The 18,829-nt window shown below is 32.0% G+C and overlaps 2 protein-coding genes across 3 annotated transcripts; both read left to right on the top strand.

Moving 5' to 3' along the window:
* Nucleotides 1,764-4,821, top strand: LOC109350528 (vestitone reductase-like). The gene is made up of 4 exons (XM_019591762.1): nucleotides 1,764-1,946; nucleotides 2,809-3,321; nucleotides 4,055-4,247; nucleotides 4,528-4,821. Exons 1-4 carry the CDS (start codon nucleotides 1,826-1,828, stop codon nucleotides 4,667-4,669), a joined length of 969 nt encoding a protein of 322 aa, XP_019447307.1. The 5' UTR covers nucleotides 1,764-1,825; the 3' UTR covers nucleotides 4,670-4,821.
* Nucleotides 8,247-15,653, top strand: LOC109350522 (myosin heavy chain, striated muscle-like). 2 transcript variants are annotated; one of them, XM_019591757.1, is made up of 13 exons: nucleotides 8,247-8,481; nucleotides 9,642-9,814; nucleotides 10,246-10,349; nucleotides 10,705-10,785; nucleotides 11,017-11,120; nucleotides 11,203-11,289; nucleotides 11,489-11,691; nucleotides 12,010-12,211; nucleotides 12,293-12,343; nucleotides 12,429-12,527; nucleotides 12,623-12,682; nucleotides 13,009-13,130; nucleotides 14,503-15,653. In XM_019591757.1, the coding sequence occupies exons 1-13, from the start codon at nucleotides 8,302-8,304 to the stop codon at nucleotides 15,644-15,646; spliced, it is 2,610 nt and encodes an 869-aa protein (XP_019447302.1). In that variant the 5' UTR covers nucleotides 8,247-8,301; the 3' UTR covers nucleotides 15,647-15,653. The 2 variants fall into 2 exon arrangements, with proteins under 2 accessions (XP_019447302.1, XP_019447300.1); XM_019591755.1 differs by having other exon boundaries at nucleotides 13,006-13,130.

The following is an 18,829-nucleotide window of genomic DNA, read 5'->3' as shown; positions in this document are numbered from 1 at the left end:
CCACAAACATACTCGCATTTCTCTTGTAACAATTTTTTCCCATTTTCTAATGTTGACTCACAACTTTAAGAATGTTGCTTATTTAACTTACCATTGCAAAATAAGAACAAGAACGACTTCTCTCTAGTGGTAAACTTAAACGAAGAATATATTTATTTCGCTAAGAACTGTTTTTTATTACCATTATGGGTGCTCTAACATGGCTAACTTAGCACATCCTTTATCAAAAATTAAAAAAAATAAAGCAACACCTTTACAAATTTCTACTTATATCAATTTGACCGGTAAAAAAACATTTAAATTTATTTCTTAAAGGTCTAACGTCGATTAAATTAATCCATAGTCACAATGCAAGTGTCTCAAAAACTAATCATATAAGAGAAATTGGATTCTCACAAGTATCGGATGCTCACTTTAATTTTTTTAATGGAAACCATTTTAAAATAGTAAATATATTAATCATAAAACCAATTTGGACTTTATTCTAGTAACATATAGTCTAATATGGGAGAGAATCTCAATCCATATAAATATTAAAATGAACTAATTTTGTTGTACTATCAATTTATTCTCTCATCCTTTTGATAATGAATTAATCCATTTTGGAGTGCGTGACTGTTCCTTCTAACAAGTGTTGTTTTCAACAATCAAACTCTTGAACTTTTGTTTATCCTATAAATTTAATAAGGCCTTACATAACTACACCAATATCATGTTGTTTAAAATGGACTAATTTGACAACAAGTTGATACTAGGGATGGCAAAATGGGCTTGGCCCGACGGGCCAGCCTGTTCGGATAGGTGTTTTTAGCGGGTTGGGCTGAGGGTTTTAGCCCAAAAACCCGTATTCAACCCGTTTTGGAAGCCTGTTTTTTAGACGGGCCATGGAGGGCTGGGCCGGCAGGCCACATTAAGATTAAAGTTCATTTGTCTATCATGTTGCTCATTGCAATTAAGATTAAACTTTTACAATTTTAACTTATGTTTGGATGCTTAAGCATATAATTTTTCTTTCTCTTTGTAAAATGAATATTTAATATCTCATTATGTACTTATCTATTATCTTCACTCTTATCCAATTATTGTACTTGTTATTAGATAAAGGTAGAGTTTCACTTTACAATTAGGGGTGTTTGAATCAAATTTTAACATTTAATTAATTAAAATGGAAAATTAGAAACTCAAATAGAACTACTGATTTTGATTCCTTTTGGAAAATTAATTAAATTCGACTAGGTTTCAGCTTATATTTTTAATGTAGTCGAATTCAAATTAAATTGAGTAATATATATACTTTATTGTGATTGATTTATAATATAATAGTTTTGATTCTTATACACTTTTCAAAACTTAGGAGTTATAAACTCTATTGTGAACTAGGAGTCTAAAATTTAAGACTATGGTGGTTTATTGTTTAGAATTTATAAGTTTTGTACTAATGCAATGTTATTATGAGATTGTGTCTTTTGTTTTGATTTTTTTATTTTAAAAGACATTTATGAATTGTTTGAATTATTTATTTTTGTCTAAAAGCTTTAATATGTGTTTTGAAAAAAAAAATGTGTCAGCCCGTCGACCTACCAGCCCTGCCAAATATGGGTCGAGGCATTTTGAAACATTTTAACAATAAGGGTCGGGTCAAACCAGCCCATATTCTGATGCCCAAAGGCGAGCCAGCTAGGCTGGGCTGACCCATATTGCCACCCCTAGTTGATAAAAAGAAAAACTTTTCTAGGAGATATATATATATACATAGTTAGAGTCATCAAAGTCAATAAAGCCATTGAAAGCTATAGAGAGTGCCCCTTTAGCAAGAGCTTCATTTATGGCAGAGGGAAAGGGAAGAATTTGTGTCACTGGAGGCACAGGATTCATTGCTTCAATGATGATTAAGAGACTCCTTTCAAATGGTTTTTATGTCAACACCACTACCAGATCTGCTCCAGGTAATTTTCATTTTATTATGAAAAGACATGAAATTTATTCTTCCTTAAACATTATCAAATTGTCTGTGTATGTGACTATGAGAAAAATTAAAATTCTATGCTCCATGCAGTACTTCCTGCATTGATATTTTATGGATACAGTAATTGTACTACTGTATCTAAGTCATTATCGTAAAATAAACACAAAAATGAAAGAAAACTGAATAATAAATTTAGGTAAACACATTAGGGTCTCAATTACCAACAAGGGCGTTCGTCAAAATGTCAAATGTTCGATTTCTGTGAATAACACTTGCAACCGAAAAGGATTAGTTCCTTGTGAGACATATTCTTGGTAGTAGCAAAAAAATTAGTGTCTCCTTTAGAAATGGGCCCCCCTATGTGCCTCACATGCCACATTTGTGAGTCTGCCATCCTCTAAGGGTCGTTTGCGAGTTGTGTTTTGGAAGGAAAGTGAAGACCTGAGAGCCATGAAATACACTTGTGGCATGACTCTGAAATTTTTCCTTTCCACGGGATTTTTATCGGTCATTTTCTATTCTTGAATTAAGATTTGTAATATTCACAACATTTGTATTTCTTGTCTACTCAATCACCATTTTTGATGGAGATGATTCAAATCCATGATTACGAGCTAATTTATGAGATGACTTTGAAGTCTTTTCTTTTCCTTTTTACCTTCCAAAATTTAACTCATAAACAGATATAAAAAGGATGGAGAAAGTGCAGCTGTTGGGTTTGAACCCAGATGTATGCTAATTTTTGTTGTCTTATTATATAGACTTTTTACTTTCTTGGTTGGTCACAACAATCTTTGCAACAACAACAAAAATCATTGAAGCTTGTGTTGTTTGGACTTTAGGTAAAGATCTCAGCTTCCTTACAAATTTACCTGATGCATCCAAAAAGCTAAGGATTTTCAATGCGGATCTCAACAACCCTGAAAGTTTCTGCCCAGCAATTGAAGGCTGCAAATGGGTCTTCCATACAGCTACTCCAGTGGATTTGGAAGAAGAAGTGGAAACAATGTCAAAAAGAACAGTTGATGGGGCTTTAGGAGTTTTAAAAGTATCATTAAATTCAAAGACTGTGAAGAAAGTTGTTTTCACTGCAAGTTGCACTGATGTTATCTATAGTGGTGAAGAAGTGGATGAATTGGATGAAAGTTATTGGAGTGATATTGATTTTATTTATAATACAAAACCTACTAATTGGCCTTATTCTGTTTCTCAGCTTTTGGCAGAGAAAGCAGTTCTTGAATTTGGAGAAAAACATGGATTAGATGTTGTGACATTAGTTCTTCCTTTAGTCATTGGACCATTCATTTGCCCAAGGCTTCCTCTTTCAATTCAAATGGCACTGCCTTGGTTATTTGGTAAGTTCTGCAATGTGTCACACTCCTCCTTATATTTAACTTCAATTGAGTTTTTTGATTGATGATAAAATACACACTTTTTGTCTCTGCTGGTTCTGATTAACAGAAATGTTTCTTTAAGGTTTTGTTTGCGTGTTGAGTTTTAGAGGGAAAATGAAGGCTTCCGAGTCATCTTGTGAATGCATTTCATAGCTCTCAACCCTTTACATTCTTCGTTCCCCTTTGATATCATTTCTAATGTGTATAAGTAACCATCATTCCCCTTTAATTCAATTTTTAGTGCATAAGTGTTTAGCATTACTTTAGAAATAATCTCATTTAAGAGCAAATACATGAGTTTCAACTTTTAATGTTTGAAAATAAGATATGAATTGGCATTATATTTGTAAGTTTTATATGAGAGAAGACAAATGGTACATTTTATATAGGAATCTTACTTGACCATTTGTTACTTTGAGTTTTTCCTATTAGGAAGTAGGGTCTTACTTTTCTTATCAAAGAAGTGACAATTTTGTTTTTATTTAACATATGCATTATCATTATAATTTAAATAAATATGAATGAAATTTCAAATTTCTATAAAATATACTTAAAACAATGGTTTAATTGTGGACTAAGTTATGCTATCTCAACCACAATTTGTAATCTTGTGTTTAGAATATGAATATATATGTATGTATATGTACTTGCTTGCACTATAATCTTAATTATTGATAAATAACAAATATTGCAGGTTATGAATATGATATTTTCTCTTCTTTCTCGATAATACATGTGGATGATGTGGTTAGAGCCCATATTTTTATGATTGAGCATCCAAATATAAAAGGGAGATATATTTGCTCATTAAGTGGTACTATATTGATGGAAGAGACAGGTGAACTAGTTCGTGACAAATACCCAGAATTCCAAATACCAACATTAGAGTGAGTTCAATTACTCTTCTTATAAAATTATTTGTTAAGTAACATAATTTCAATTCCATAATTAATATCTATGCATTGTTATACATAATCATTATATCATCCAATATTTATTTGTATTACTTCTTTTTGAAGAGTCAAGTCAATGATGATTAAAAATGAATGATAAATAATGCAAGGATACTGTAACGAACTCTTAGATTGTTGGTGCATTCATTTTTTTTTCATTCTTTTACACTTTGATCACATTATAACTAACGTAATTCATTTTAATATCCTCTAGCAATCTGAAAGAAATCAAGGGTGAGAAAATGCCAAGTTTGAACTCCAAGAAGCTCATTGATGCTGGATTTAAGTACAATTATGGGATGAAGGAAACATTTGAAGGATCAATTCAATGTTGCAAGGCTAATGGTTATTTGTAGTTTAGCTTATTTAGTGAATTGATTAAATAATAAAAGACCATAGAAAATGACTTGGTCATTTCAATTAGCACTGCCCTCACTTTCAAATGAGGCAACTTTTATCTCTATAGGTTTTTCTTCAATAATAAAAGGCAAAGGTGGGGCATGAAATATGCTGTGTGTGTAACTTGTGTATGAAGCTTTTAAGCTTTGTTATTAATATCGTACTGGTCATTAAACCGGTTAGGGTACTGGTACAGTGATATAACAGTTCAACTGATGGTTCACTAATTAAACTACGTATCGGCGATATTAGATATACATATATAATATATTAACATTAATGTTATAAATCAATAAAAAACCAATATTTTTTTATTTTCATTAAAAAATTAATTTTAAATAAAAACTGGCTGGTATGACCGGTACAGTTCAATTGAAAATCGGCTAGTATAATCGGTTTTGATCGATATGATTGTATGATCGGTATAATTATTATACCATATCGATATTGTGACCGGTTCAATTACTTGGTAACAGCAAAGAGGATCCTTAGATACTTAAAGGGAATAACAAACTATGGTGTTCTGTTTCCAAAGCAGAACCAGAAGAATGAATCAGGATTTGTTGGTTTTTCAGATTCTGATTGGTGTGGAGATAAAGAGGATAGGAGAAGCACCTCAGGGTATGTATTCACCATCTTTGGTGCACCTGTGTCATGGAACTCAAGGAAGCAAGATGTGGTTGTTCTCTCAATTGTGAAGCAGAATACATTGCAGCCTGCAATGCCACTTGCCAAGGTCTATGGCTGATACACTTGATGACAGAATTGAGATATGGAGAGTTTGAGGACTTCGAGCTAAGGGTGGATAATCAATCAGCCATAAACTTAGCAAAGAATCCTGTTAGCCATGGAAGGAGTAAACACATTGAGACAAGGTTCCACTTTCTAAGAGATCAAGTTGGAAAGGGAAGGGTTAAGATGGTGCATTGTTCAACAGATTTGCAAAAGGCTGATATTTTGACAAAGGCTCTCAAGGTTGACAAATTTAAGAGGTTTAGAGATATGTTGAATGTACATAGCTTTGGTGATAAAGTTGCGTAGTTGTTTTGTTGCTATATCTTGTAAAAGGATAACTCTTTGATTAAGAGGGGGTGTTAATAATTGTAATCATTAGAGTTAGTTGAGTTAGTTTGTAGCTTCTAGATATAGCAAGTGGTTAAAGTTAGTTAATCTTGTTATAGAAAGTAGTATATTAGCTTGTGATAGTTTGAAGTATATGCATATTCATTGATTTAAATTCTTTCAATCTTCTACCTCATTCTTCTTCACTTTCCTTCTTCTTTCTTACTCAATTCTCCAACACTCTTTGTGATAAAAAAAGACAGTACAATGTGATAGTGATACATGAAGTGAGCTAAATGTAGTTATTGAAACATTGAACTTTAGAAGGTCAACAAATTTGTTTCAATTACCTTAAAAAACTACTACAACTAAATTTAGGTCTCATGCAATGGAAATGGAGTTGATATATTAATTTATTAAAATTGGAAGCTAAGGAAAGAAAAATAAAAAGAAATGCTTTGTTAACTATTATATTAAATAAGCTAAATAAAATGGCAATATATATATAGATTTGTAGACCATTAATCATGTGTATAGGGTTTTCTGATATCTAAAAAACATGGGTAACTTCAAAATATAAAGCTTTATGAGAGGGTGATGTATTGATTAAGCATATAAGAGAAGACCACACCAATCAATCAATATTCTAATCCAAATATTGGAAAGATTTGAAAGTTAAATGTTTTTTTGCAAGTCTTGTAAAACTTCCCTTTTCATGTCATTGTTATCCTCTTCTCCAAACTCTTACACTTTTTGCTAGGAATGTTTGTTAGGCTAGGGAAACAATGACATGTAGTTTACATGCTCTTTAGTTTCACATGATAAAGTTTGACGGAGAGATTATATTTATTATTGTTATGGGTGGAATTGTTTGAGAAATTATTAAACTATGAATTCATTGACAGATTATATATTATATTAGTTGTTATTTATATGAAGGAAAATCATTATTAGTTTAACTTCTTAGTAAAAACATGTCACTACGTGTCTTCAACTAGAACTCTTTTACTACTATGAATTGAGATTTGAGTTTTTTATTACTATTAAGAATATTCTCTTATTTTTTTGGGGTAAAAAAGTAATTCCTTTTAAAGTGTGTGACTATTACTTCTGATAAATGTCATTTCTAAGAATCGAATTTTTGACATTTTAATTATATAATCTAACGAGACCTTGCACCTATTTAAAAATGTTGATATCTTTTGATGTAAAAATGTTGATATTTGAAATCGTTTACTCATATTCTATCAACTATTGAATAATTGAGGGTAATATCTGTGTACTATTAGTACAAAGATTTATACATATTCAGTACATTATTCACTATTTATTTATATATTTTTTAAGAGTCAATAATAATTACAGATAAATAATAATATATAAAACTCATAGATACACTTTTCTTTCTAAATAATTTGATAAAATGTAAATTCAAAACATCAAAACTTAAGAATAATTTAAGTAATGAACATATACACCTTTAAGCAAATACTGAATAGCATTTTGTCACCAAATCACACCTTACTGATTATTTAAATTATTAATATTTATTATAGTAAATTACACTTACCTCTCTTAAGAGTAGATTAGTGTAATTGTACTAATTATACTCACTATTCATATGCCAGATAACTGAATATAATGTATTTATATAAATAAGAGAATGAATAATTAGTAAATTATATTACTTTATCATACCAATTATATATTATTTTAATAGGGAAAAAGATGATTAACAATTTTTTACATTATCATTATTAACGTGTCGACAGACATGACCCACTTTCTTATTTTATGATATTAAATATTAAATTTATATTTTATATTTTAGAGAATTGGAATGTTTTTTTATTGGACGTACTTCATATTATAATTTTTGTATTTTATTATAATATCCAACTTAGTAAAATGTATTAATTATAGTTATTTAGAATCATGGTAATAGTTATTTCAAATTTTAACTTTATATAGTATAGATATAGATATCATTTATTTTTTAATTATTATTAATTCATAAATAAAAATAATAAAATTATATCTATACTATTAATAAAGGGAAAACACAAAATAACCACCCATTATGATGTAATTTGTGTTTTCCTATTTTTCCCTCAATATCTTTTTATTTCTACCAAAAAATCATATAATATTATTTTCTTATTTTATCTTATTATCTTCTTATTTTAAAAGTGTATTTAAAAAATTGAATATTAGACCAATTGAATAAATTCAACCGTAAATTTAGGGCAAAAAATTATATTTGAATTTATAAAATACAAACTATACATTACAAACGATAGAAAAGCGAGTTGACAGGCACGACAGTGCATGTCAACACGCTAGTAGTAAATAATGTGTATAAATTTTTATACTAAATTTAATAACAAACATATTACAATCAATTTAATAACAAACATATTACAATCAATTTAATAACATATAAATAAAATATGACGAGTGATATGATATTCTTCTCTTTTGTTAAGTGTGTTTGGCTGAGGGTTTCAAAATCCACACCAGTTGTATAATGGCAATGGCGGGAGTGGAAAACGACGTCGTACATGGAAGTAGCTCTAACCAAATAAGCCCTAGAGATTTCATATTGTCAGTGGCTTCCAACATCGCTTCTCAGTCTCTTCAAAACTCCAATCCTCACGTTTGGGGTGTCCTCACCGCAATCTCCAAAAACGCTCGCAAACGCACCCAGGTCATTTTACTTTCACCTTTTTTTTGTTTAATTTTGATTCATATCGGTGTTTTAAATTATGGTTGCAGTCACTGTTGCGGTTGTCCTTAATTGCGGGAAAATGCGATTGCAGTTACAGTACTGATGACATTGTGACCATAATATTGTGGTCGAAGTTGCGGAGCGTAATTTAAAATACTGATTAACATTGTCGTTATATGTTTGCGTGATTCTGGTTTCTGTAAGTAGTTGTTGCCTGGGTCAAAATGTGATAGTAGACTGACTGATGATCCCTGTTTCTTTGGCTACTAGTGAGGGCATTCCTCACCCTTTTCGGTAAGGAAATAATTTCTTCCGGTGTGCGTGACTACCCCCAATAGGTGTCGTCACAGAAATCGATCCTTTGACCTTTTAGTCATCTGGGATCTAGTGGGACCTTGCACCACTAAACCAACACTTTGTTGATTGATACTGATGATCCCTGATAACGCTTAAAAATGTAACTTTTTTATAAATGTTTTAGGTGAAAATTGTTTGTTAATTTAGCTTCTCCTAGAAGGTGACATTCAGCTTTTTATAAATGTTTTTGGTAAAAGCCAGCTGCACATAACAAAAAGTGATTTTTTTATTTTAAGAAAGAGTTTTAAACAAATGTCCTAAAAACTTTTTTTTTCACACTTAATTTTATTGACATTAAACATAGGACAAGACGAGTAAAATAGTACCCCCCATACCAATTTTTTTGATTATGCACATAGTTTAAGAATGTAAAAGTTGAATATAATTTGACTAAAATAACATCATTTAATGTACATTGGAAACTGAATTAAAAAGAAATAGAGAAATAAGGGGTGAAAAAGAGGAGTAATAAACAAAAGTATAATTGGTACATAAAGTATAAATGTGTATTGGGTTTCTAAAACATCAAAAGATTTGGAATAATATGAAAAAGTTAAAATATCAAAAGACGTCGAAAGGAGGTAGTAATGTTTATAGAAAATATGGGCTGATCTACCTGCATTGCATTTATTTATTCTTATTTCTTAAAATTACAATTGAAAAAGACCCTATAAAGTGTGTATTTTATAAGCTAATTTGATGAGTTAATTAGTTTTTGTGAGCGTAGTGTTTAATTTTGGAATATTGTTTGAATTTCAATTGATGAAAAGAAATTGCTGCAGGGAATAAATATTTTGTTAACGGGTAATGAGCATTGCATAGGGCGGTTGGTGGAGGATGTGCGTTTCCAGATTGATTCCCATTCTGTTAGTGCTAATCATTGTAGAATATACAGGATGAAAGTTACCAATGAAAATATGGAGGACACCACGGCAATATTCTTGAAAGACACGAGGTTATTGTCGATATTTTCTACCAATTGGATCCCCTCTTGAGAAAAAGAAAATAGTTCTCTTTGTTTTTTAAGTATTTGTTCATTCTGGTCTTTCAAAGTATCTGCGGCATCATATTGGTCTTTCAAAGTATCTGCGGCATCATATTGGTCTTTCGTTTATAAGTACATTGATCTAGTCCTTAATACTTCAATGTCACGTCTTGCCATTTTGGTCATCAAATCAATCCTCAAAAAAATTTCAAATTGATCCCTCATGGATGAAGATGACAGTCTTAAGTATTAACTATAACTGTAGGACCAATTTGATGTTCCTGATAAATGGAGGACCACTATGATGTTAGGCATAAGTTTGAATCACCGAAATGAGTGTCTGCTCCACTTATCTATTAATTTTTTCTCCAAATATTCTGATATTGTAAAGCTTTATGCAGCACAAATGGAACTTATCTTAATTGGGAAAAGTTGAAAAAGAATAGTGCTGCTGTTAAAGTCCGTCATGGAGATATTATATCATTTGCTGCTCCTCCACAGCACGGTAATATGATTTGTTTTCAAATCCTGACTATTTTTATTTTATATTTTATTCCAATCCATTTTTATTATCGTAGTTATAGATTATTTTTCTTTATTCATTTTTTATTGGCTAACATTTTAATTCCCTTCACTAATTGTTTTTTAGTATCCTTTAAGTATGAAAATGAAGTAAACAAATTAGAAAACATAATGTTTCGACTGTCACTTCTTGGCACTTATTAAAGTTGATCAATTAGTGTAGTTTTTTCCTTAAAATTTCAGAAATTGCGAGTTTTGAGTTTTAATATTTGCAAGACTTTAGCAGTATGCGATTTTTATTCCCAATTTATTGTAAATTTTTGTGTCTTTCTTTACAGAGATTGCATTTGCTTTTGTATATCGAGAGGTGTCTGTTTCTACCCCAATGCCAGACAATATAGTCCCTAAACGAAAAGCGGGTAGTGTTATTATCAGCAACTTACAATCTTACTATTTTTATCCATTCTTGTATTCTACTCTAATATAGGCTCATAAGTGATTTTATTCATAATTACATCTGTAATTAGATTGGGATTGTGGACTTTTTCCATTTTCTTAATATGTATAACATATTGATATTGATACTAATATTTGATTTTTCTTCATTTTCTTGTGGGTTTTCTCCTGCTTTCCTTCTCTTGGACATGTAGAGGAGTTTGTTTCCGAAAACAAGAGACTGAAAGGTTTAGGCATTGGTGCTCCTGAGGGCCCCATATCTCTTGATGATTTTCGAAGTCTTCAAAGGTCAAACACGGTGCGTTATGTTAGAAGGATTGAAATAGCATTCAGTGGTGACCTTTTCTCTATTTAACGGTATCCAATGCTCTTGTTGGCAGGAACAGAGAAAGCAATTGGAGAGCCAAGTTGTTTTAATTGAAACTTTGCGTAATGAAAATCGTGCAGCTGCTGAGCTCCATGAGAGTGTAAGTAATTTTTGTTGAATTTATAACTTGTCTCTCTTTATCTTACTTAGACAAGAATGTGTGATGTTTAACAACTATCTGTACATTGTATGGATTCTAGAAAAAGGTTTTTCTTGCTTTCAGTTTCTTTATTCATATTGCTTATTACTTACTAGTTACAACTTACAATGTCTTACCTTAATTATGATCAACTCTATAGGAATTAAAATCAGTCAAAGAGGCAACTGAAAAATGTTACTTTGATCAAGTAAAAGAATTACAACTAATGGTTGATCTCAAAGAAAAGGAACTAGTGGGAGTCAACAAAGTATCAGCTGAACAGAAATGTGCAATGGAAGATCTTAATGAAAGGCTTAGTGCTTCTATACAATCATGTGCTGAAGCAAATGATATAATAAGCAGGTATGATTTGTTTAATTTTTTAAAATAGTGGTCATTGATGTAAATATTGTTGGATATAAGTTTACCTCATATTATATAATTTCAGCCTTGCTCTAGTTGAGGTTGATTGACTTTTATATTGCCGTCAAATTAGACATACCAAAATGTTTCACCTTATTGTTTTATGTTGTTTTTAAATTAGTTTTGATCACTTACTATATTGTCTACTGTGGGAGCTTGGACCTTTTGGAGCTTTATTCCTTCACCTTTGTTGTAATGGTTGAAAGTAGTGATATTAGGTTGGATATAATTGCAATTATCTTTCTCTCTTGCTTGCAGTCAAAAGGTAAACATAGCTGAACTCAAGGAACAATTAGACGAAGAGAGAACTCAGCGAAAAGAAGAGCGGGAAAAGGCTGCAGACGATCTAAAAGCTGCAGTACATAGGGCGCAATCTGAGGCTCTAGAGGAATTAAAACGACTCTCTGATGCTTCCTCAAAAAGAGCAAGAGAGCAGCAAGAAGCAATAAATAAACTTCAGGTTTGAAAACTTTGGTACTGAAACAGTAATACATTTTCTCTATACTGTAAAGGGCTTACAAGGTTTTTTATTTATTTGTAGGAATCCGAGAGAGAACAATCTTTGTTGGTTGAAACCTTGAGGTCCAAGCTGGTATGGTTGCAAAGTTGATCCTTTAGCCTAATCCTAACGAAAATCCTTTTGAACTTTTGAAATTATTTTTCCTTATCTGTTGCAGGAGGATACTAGGCAAAAATTGGTTCTCTCTGAGAATAAAGTTCGCCAACTAGAAACTCAAGTACATAAAGAGCAACTAGCCTGTGCAAATGAGTTAAAAGTAATGACTAATGGCATAATTTTATATGAAGTTTCATCTTGGTTTTTCATATTCAGTTGATATTTAGCCACAACTAATGCTAATTCATGGAGCAGAAAGTAGAAGAACTTGAACAGGAGACAAAAAGATTAAGGAAAGAGCTTGAGAGTGAAAAGGTAAGAGATGAGAAGTTTTATGTAATACAAGATTTTTTTTATTCAAAACTGTTTTATGGAAACCATCTATTCTTTGAACCTCTATACTGTGTCCTTAAACTTATGTTGTTAATGTCACTTCCCTGAGGCTGTAGACACAGAGGAAGTTATTGATATGACAAATGCCATGACATTAAATTACTCTTGCCCATTGTCCAAAAATGAAGAATCTCATACTTGATCTTTTTCTTCAGCTTCCTGTTGGATTCTTTTTCTTTTATATCATATCCTGTTTTTTCTTTAAAGCAGTTTTTAGTGAAGTTTCTTTATTTGTTGTCTGTTAGCAGACAGCTCGAGAAGAAGCATGGGCTAAAGTTTCGGTTCTTGAGCTTGAGATAACTGCTGCCATGCGAGATCTTGATTTTGAGAGGCGGAGATTAAAAGGTGCCAGAGAAAGGCTTATGCTTCGGTAAGAATCTTGGGTTTTTGCTAATTATAACTGTTTTACATCTGCAATTTGAATAGTAGTGTATAGAATTAGTCAACATGATTATCATATTTCCAATATAATCTAAACGTATAGGCATGCTGGTATAGAATATTAGAGGATATAGGGCAACATTCATTTAGCTGTCATAATTCCCATCTAATTGTTCATTGGTTACCCCCAAGTTCTCTTATCTATCATGGTTTAGTGTTAGGAAATATTGCTTGAATTTTTCTATAATCTGATACAAAAAATTAGCTGGAAGCAATTAAAGAAACAAGTTTGAGGTGAATTCTAGGGTTTGACAGCCCAGAAACATGATAAAATACCAGAAAGCCTGTGACTGTGAGAGTGAGAGTGAGACTATTGTGGCATTTGCAAGTGTCGGTGTGTTTTCTTCGAGACAGGACAGCATATTTTCTTTCAATGGGGTGTATGACTTAATGTTTTATAGCATTAGGGCATTATCCTTTTCAGAACATCCGGCAGGTGTTTAATGTGATGGATAAAGTTGCATTTGCTACATTGATGCTCCTTTTTTATCCTTTTCATCTTCTTATGTGATGCTATTCTTTTTATCCACTTATACTAACATTTCTCTTGTGGAGATTAACACAAAGGAATTCAAGTCATAGGCAACCTCATTTAGATATGAACCCTTAGAGTGAGTGTTACTCATAAACCCATTTTCTAAACCTTATTTAGATATGAACCTTTAGAGTGAGTGCTACTCATAAACCCATTTTCTAATCATGCTTCCTTCCTTATTTGTTTATAATTGAGGGCAAGATTAAAGGGTGGTATATCTGTAGCGCATATCTCAGTACATTCGTCCCCTTTATTTATAATAAATTTATATTAGAATACTAGTTTATTCAGTGGCATTATGTGCCTGTCAATTCTTGTTTTATTTTTAAAAAAAAATAATAATTATTGTCTGAAGTTGATTTTACTGTATATGTAATAAGTTGAGAAGTGTAATTGTAGAATAAGAAATAATTATGGTATATGCTTTTTATCGTTAAATTTTTAAACGAGTTATATGCTGGATTTACAATTTTATCATGCTTATTTCTCTCTTGTATGTAATGCGTAATGAATAACTAATAATATTTTTGGAAGATCAGTATTGGGACACTAATGTGAGTTATAACTTGTAGTAGTACAGATTCATTGACCCTGGTGTGCATTCATGTCCATTTAACTCTACATGTATGTTTGTGTGTGAGATGGTGATGGCAGTTTTGCTTTCTAGTGTATCATGTACCTTTGCCTCAATATTCATGGTGATGGTGGATTTCAAGGTTTTAGTTGAAGCTCAATGATTAATTAATAATGAGTATCTGTTCTGTAGGGAAACACAGCTTCGGTCATTTTATTCCACAACCGAGGAGATACAAAAATTGTTCGCCAAGCAACAGGAACAATTAAAATCTATGCAGAAAACCTTAGAGGATGACGAGAATTATGATGATACATCTAATGATATGGATGGACTCATAGGTGGAACCTCCGCTAGAGAAAAAGAAGTTGCAGAATACTACAATAAAAATGCTGCAAAGGTTGGATTAACTACTTATGAGAAGAAGGTTAATAGAGATCAGGTTGAAACTTCGAGTGATGAAGCCAGTGTTACCGAGAAGCATGACTGTGATATAAGAAGTCAAGAATGCCAAAACACACAAGAGGCCGAATTCACCAGTGAAGATCATGATCCGGGTGTTAGAGGGGGCTTTGGTTCTAATATAGATGGTGGTGGTACAGTACCTCTGATGGAGGGAGATGTTGTGGGCACTGAGAGAGTTCATGAAACTGAAAGTCCTAGAAATTTGGGTGAACAAAATATTGATTTGAACAAGCGTGGCGCTTTAGAGGGAGACACGCTTCAATTTGATGATGATGTCTGTGTAGAAGAGACTGAAGAGCATGTTGAAACAAACTCTCAGGAAGTCTTGCATCACTCACAATCAAATAATGCTGCAGAAACTCAAAAGACCATTGAAGAGGACACAGAAGTTGGAGACACAATCAGAACAATAGACCTTATATCTTCTGAAGTTGCTGGTAGCTGGGCTGTGAGTACAGCTCCATCCGCTGATGGAGAAAACAAATATACAAGAAGCATAGACAAAAATGAAGGCCCTGGAGCATTGCACGATTCAAATGGAGTGGTGGTTGAGAGTCAGAACAATCCTTCTGCTGCCACTCGAGAGAATGATCGACGAGCGCTAAGTGAGATGATTGGCATTGTTGCTCCTGAATTGAGGGAGCAGTTTGGAGGTTCTGCAAATGATTGTGATAAAAAAAGAGAAAAACATGGTTGTATATCTGACTCAGAAACTGAGAGTTGCAGCGACACTGGCTCTGATGACGATATAGCCGATGTTGATGAGAAAGGTGGACCGATATCTGATGCAGAAACCGACACTGGTGACCATGTTGAGGAGGATCCCATGGATGAAGATGATGTAGCCACTCAAGAAGATTCTCTTGGATAGTGGGGAATAAGAACATTATTTATCTGAGAAAGAAAAGATGTATGCACTAACATTGTAAAAGTTTTATACATTGTCATTGTATCATCTATCCTTCATATTTAATTATCATTGACGCTTCAAAAAAGTAATACAAATGAATGGCGGATGATATACTGATTATGTATAAATTTTTATACTAATATTGTATAGATTTTATACTGTATTTATCTTGGTGTTTAAGGTGTAGGTTGAATTGAGTGACCTATATTTTTCTAGTGATCAATGTATCTTCCTATCCTCTTCTCTAGTTATATTAAAAGCATTTTACTATATATACAATTATTTACATGAATAGTCTTAGTTAATCTATTTACCTATATAAGTAAAAAATGTTTTTCATAACACGTGTCAGTTTTCCCTTCATTTTTTTTCCTTCTAAAACATGTCCATATTTTTATCATAGACACTCACTATATCATATGACCTTTGTTTAATTTATGAAACCCGTCTTTTTCATGTCCATCTCTCACATCACTCACCTTCATATTTTCAAATCCATTTCTCAAACTAGTCATTACCAAACCCTTCTTTTCAAATCCATTTCTCACCTTAGTCTCTCACATTTTATCTATTTTCTCTTTTTTATCTTATTCTACATTCATTTGCATTCCTCCATCAAAGCATCTTTGCAAGTTAGGCTTTTTCATTTATAATTTTTATTTTTTCTTTATGCACCAAACCATTTTTCATAATTATAAGTTGTATTTGACAAATAATTTAAATTAATTTCTCATATCTTAGTCATTTTCTCCTTCTCTTTTCTTTTCTCCTCCACTATTGACGATTTGACTTCATATTTTGGTCCGATATCTACTATCACGAGTTAAAATATATTTGATAGATATTTCTGCACACTTTTTTATTTCTATTTTTGTACTAATGATGTTTAGTTTGCGATTTGTTGTGTTGTTATATACTTCGGTCGAATGATTTTATGTGATTATCTAAGAATTTAATTGACAGATTTTGTTTTGCTTTGTTATTCTCTAAGAATTTCTCTTTTGTTGTTGCTGAACAGAAATTGTTCTTTCAATGATAGGAGATTTGCGTTTGTTCGTGTAAATGCTCGAGCATAACTTTTATCAGACATGAGGGATTTCATTCATGATTTTCAAAACTTAGCTGAAAGTATTTGTTAATATTCTCTGGAAGCCATTGACTTTATATCTGACAATGTGAGGTTAAATTTAAGACAAGACACGAAAAGAGAGAAACAAATTTGTCTATTTTTATTTTTATATGCATAATAATATTTGTTTAACTATGTAATTACTCATTACCTATGCTTTCACTTGAAAGCATTTCGCCAAGAAGAAGAAGAAAATCCAACATGAGGTGTAAAAGTTTTCGGTGAAATATTAGTTTGATATTCTAATGTGTCTATTAGATTGTCCTGACTCTTAAAGAGAACTATAGGGTGGTATGTCTTAACTAATTCCACTTGGATGCGCTAACCATGTAGAAAATGTTCTACTTTTTCTCTCAATGTTTCAATGTCTCTTGCCCTTTCACTATGCCAGACATCGTAAAACACAATGGTCATTCAACAACACAATTTTGAACGACGCTGTTGAAAACTAGAACATCAACATCACATAATAAAGCAAACATTATCAATGTGTGTAACTTCCACAACGCATTCTTGATACAACGCTATTGAACATCATTAACGTTAGCGCTGACTTGAATGAGTTATGTTTAACAGTGTATTTGATAGAAAACGATGTTAATGTTAATAAATTCCACAACAAATAAATAAGAAAGTGTTGTTGAAGATTACATAGTAACAACGCTTTCTTGATTATGCGCTGTTGATTTTATACGACTTTTTAAGTGTCAGAGATATTAATGGTTGAGTAGTTATACGTCTCGTCGTTTGTTGAAATATTAATGGTTGAGTGGTTATGCATCTCTTCGTTTGTTGAAATATTAATGATTGAGTGGTTATGTGTCTCTTCGTTTCTTGAAATATTAATGATTGCTCATCTATAAATATTGTGGTTCACTATATTTTATATTTCATCAGTAAGAGTATGTGTTTCTATAGAAGTATGTTCATGAATATAGCAGACATCAAATCTCAACAACTTGAAGTGTTAAAAGTGTTAAACTTGTGTTTCTGTTTCAGAATCATATCAATGAGGTCTTTAACATATTTTGATTTGGCAAAAGGATCCAGATTTCAGAAGGAAAGTGGCTATTATACAAGATTTGCGTTAGATGAAGATTTAGTTTTGAAATTATTGAGTTCATTAATCTACCAAATCTTTCAGTTCATTTATTTCCTTCATTGTTATCTACCAAATAAAGATTTCAGAAGGAAATTAACCGAGGCCGTACCGAGACAAATAATATAACAATTAAGAACTGTAGTACTAGGAAGTAACTCCTAGGTCGTTTCCCAAGGATTATCTTTCAAACAAAGATTCAAACACCTTATACTCACACACACAAAGGGGGGTTTTGATTTTGGATTAGTATGAACAATAAGCAAATTCAGAAACAGTAAATAACAATATGATAAAATGGCTAAATCCCTTTGCTAGGCGAAATCAGTATAAGCATGAAACGATTAACAAATTCACAGAACTAAGCATTCATGCACTAGAGAGATTAAATTAACTAAGCGAAGATAAACTCAACCAACCAGTTTCTAAGCAATGAAATTAAGCAAACCATATTCAGAAATAAGATAGAAGGAATCAACAATAAATGTTAGGTATCAGTGGCTAAAATACACCTAGAAGGGGGGGTTGAATAGGTGTAGCGGTCAAAGTATCCGCTTTTCGCAAACAACATGCAATGCTGAAAAACCCCCAGTTTAATCGATTAACACAGAAAGAATAATCGATTAACGCAAGCAATTTAATCGATTAAAACAGCTCAGATAGCACAAACAGATTCAATTTCTTGCGTTAATCGATTATTCTTTCAGTGTTAATCAATTAAACTGGGTTTTTTTCCAGCATTGCATGTTGTTTGCAAAAAGCGGATACTTTGACCGCTACACCTATTCAACCCCCCCTTCTAGGTGTATTTTAGCCACTGATACCTAACAAGTGGTATCAGAGCTAGTACGACGTGCTAGCTCAACCGGATCCGCGTGATCCGAGAGGGACTATATATGGGCTCTAACAACCCATT

This window comes from Lupinus angustifolius, chromosome LG01, assembly GCF_001865875.1.
Source record: "Lupinus angustifolius cultivar Tanjil chromosome LG01, LupAngTanjil_v1.0, whole genome shotgun sequence".
In the NCBI taxonomy this organism is placed as follows: Eukaryota; Viridiplantae; Streptophyta; class Magnoliopsida; order Fabales; family Fabaceae; genus Lupinus; species Lupinus angustifolius.
This window is presented reverse-complemented; position numbering and strand designations above follow the sequence as displayed.

Excerpts from the sequence above, each read along its gene's own strand:
- LOC109350528 (XM_019591762.1), top strand. The coding sequence starts at position 1,826 with ATGGCAGAGGGAAAGGGAAGAATTTGTGTCACTGGAGGCACAGGATTC. Across the intron at positions 1,947-2,808 it reads CACTACCAGATCTGCTCCAG|GTAAAGATCTCAGCTTCCTT; the intron begins GTAATTTTCATT and ends TTTGGACTTTAG. Across the intron at positions 4,248-4,527 it reads TTCCAAATACCAACATTAGA|CAATCTGAAAGAAATCAAGG; the intron begins GTGAGTTCAATT and ends AATATCCTCTAG.
- LOC109350522 (XM_019591755.1), top strand. The coding sequence starts at position 8,302 with ATGGCAATGGCGGGAGTGGAAAACGACGTCGTACATGGAAGTAGCTCT. Across the intron at positions 10,786-11,016 it reads AGTCCCTAAACGAAAAGCGG|AGGAGTTTGTTTCCGAAAAC; the intron begins GTAGTGTTATTA and ends TTGGACATGTAG. Across the intron at positions 12,528-12,622 it reads CCTGTGCAAATGAGTTAAAA|AAAGTAGAAGAACTTGAACA; the intron begins GTAATGACTAAT and ends TTCATGGAGCAG.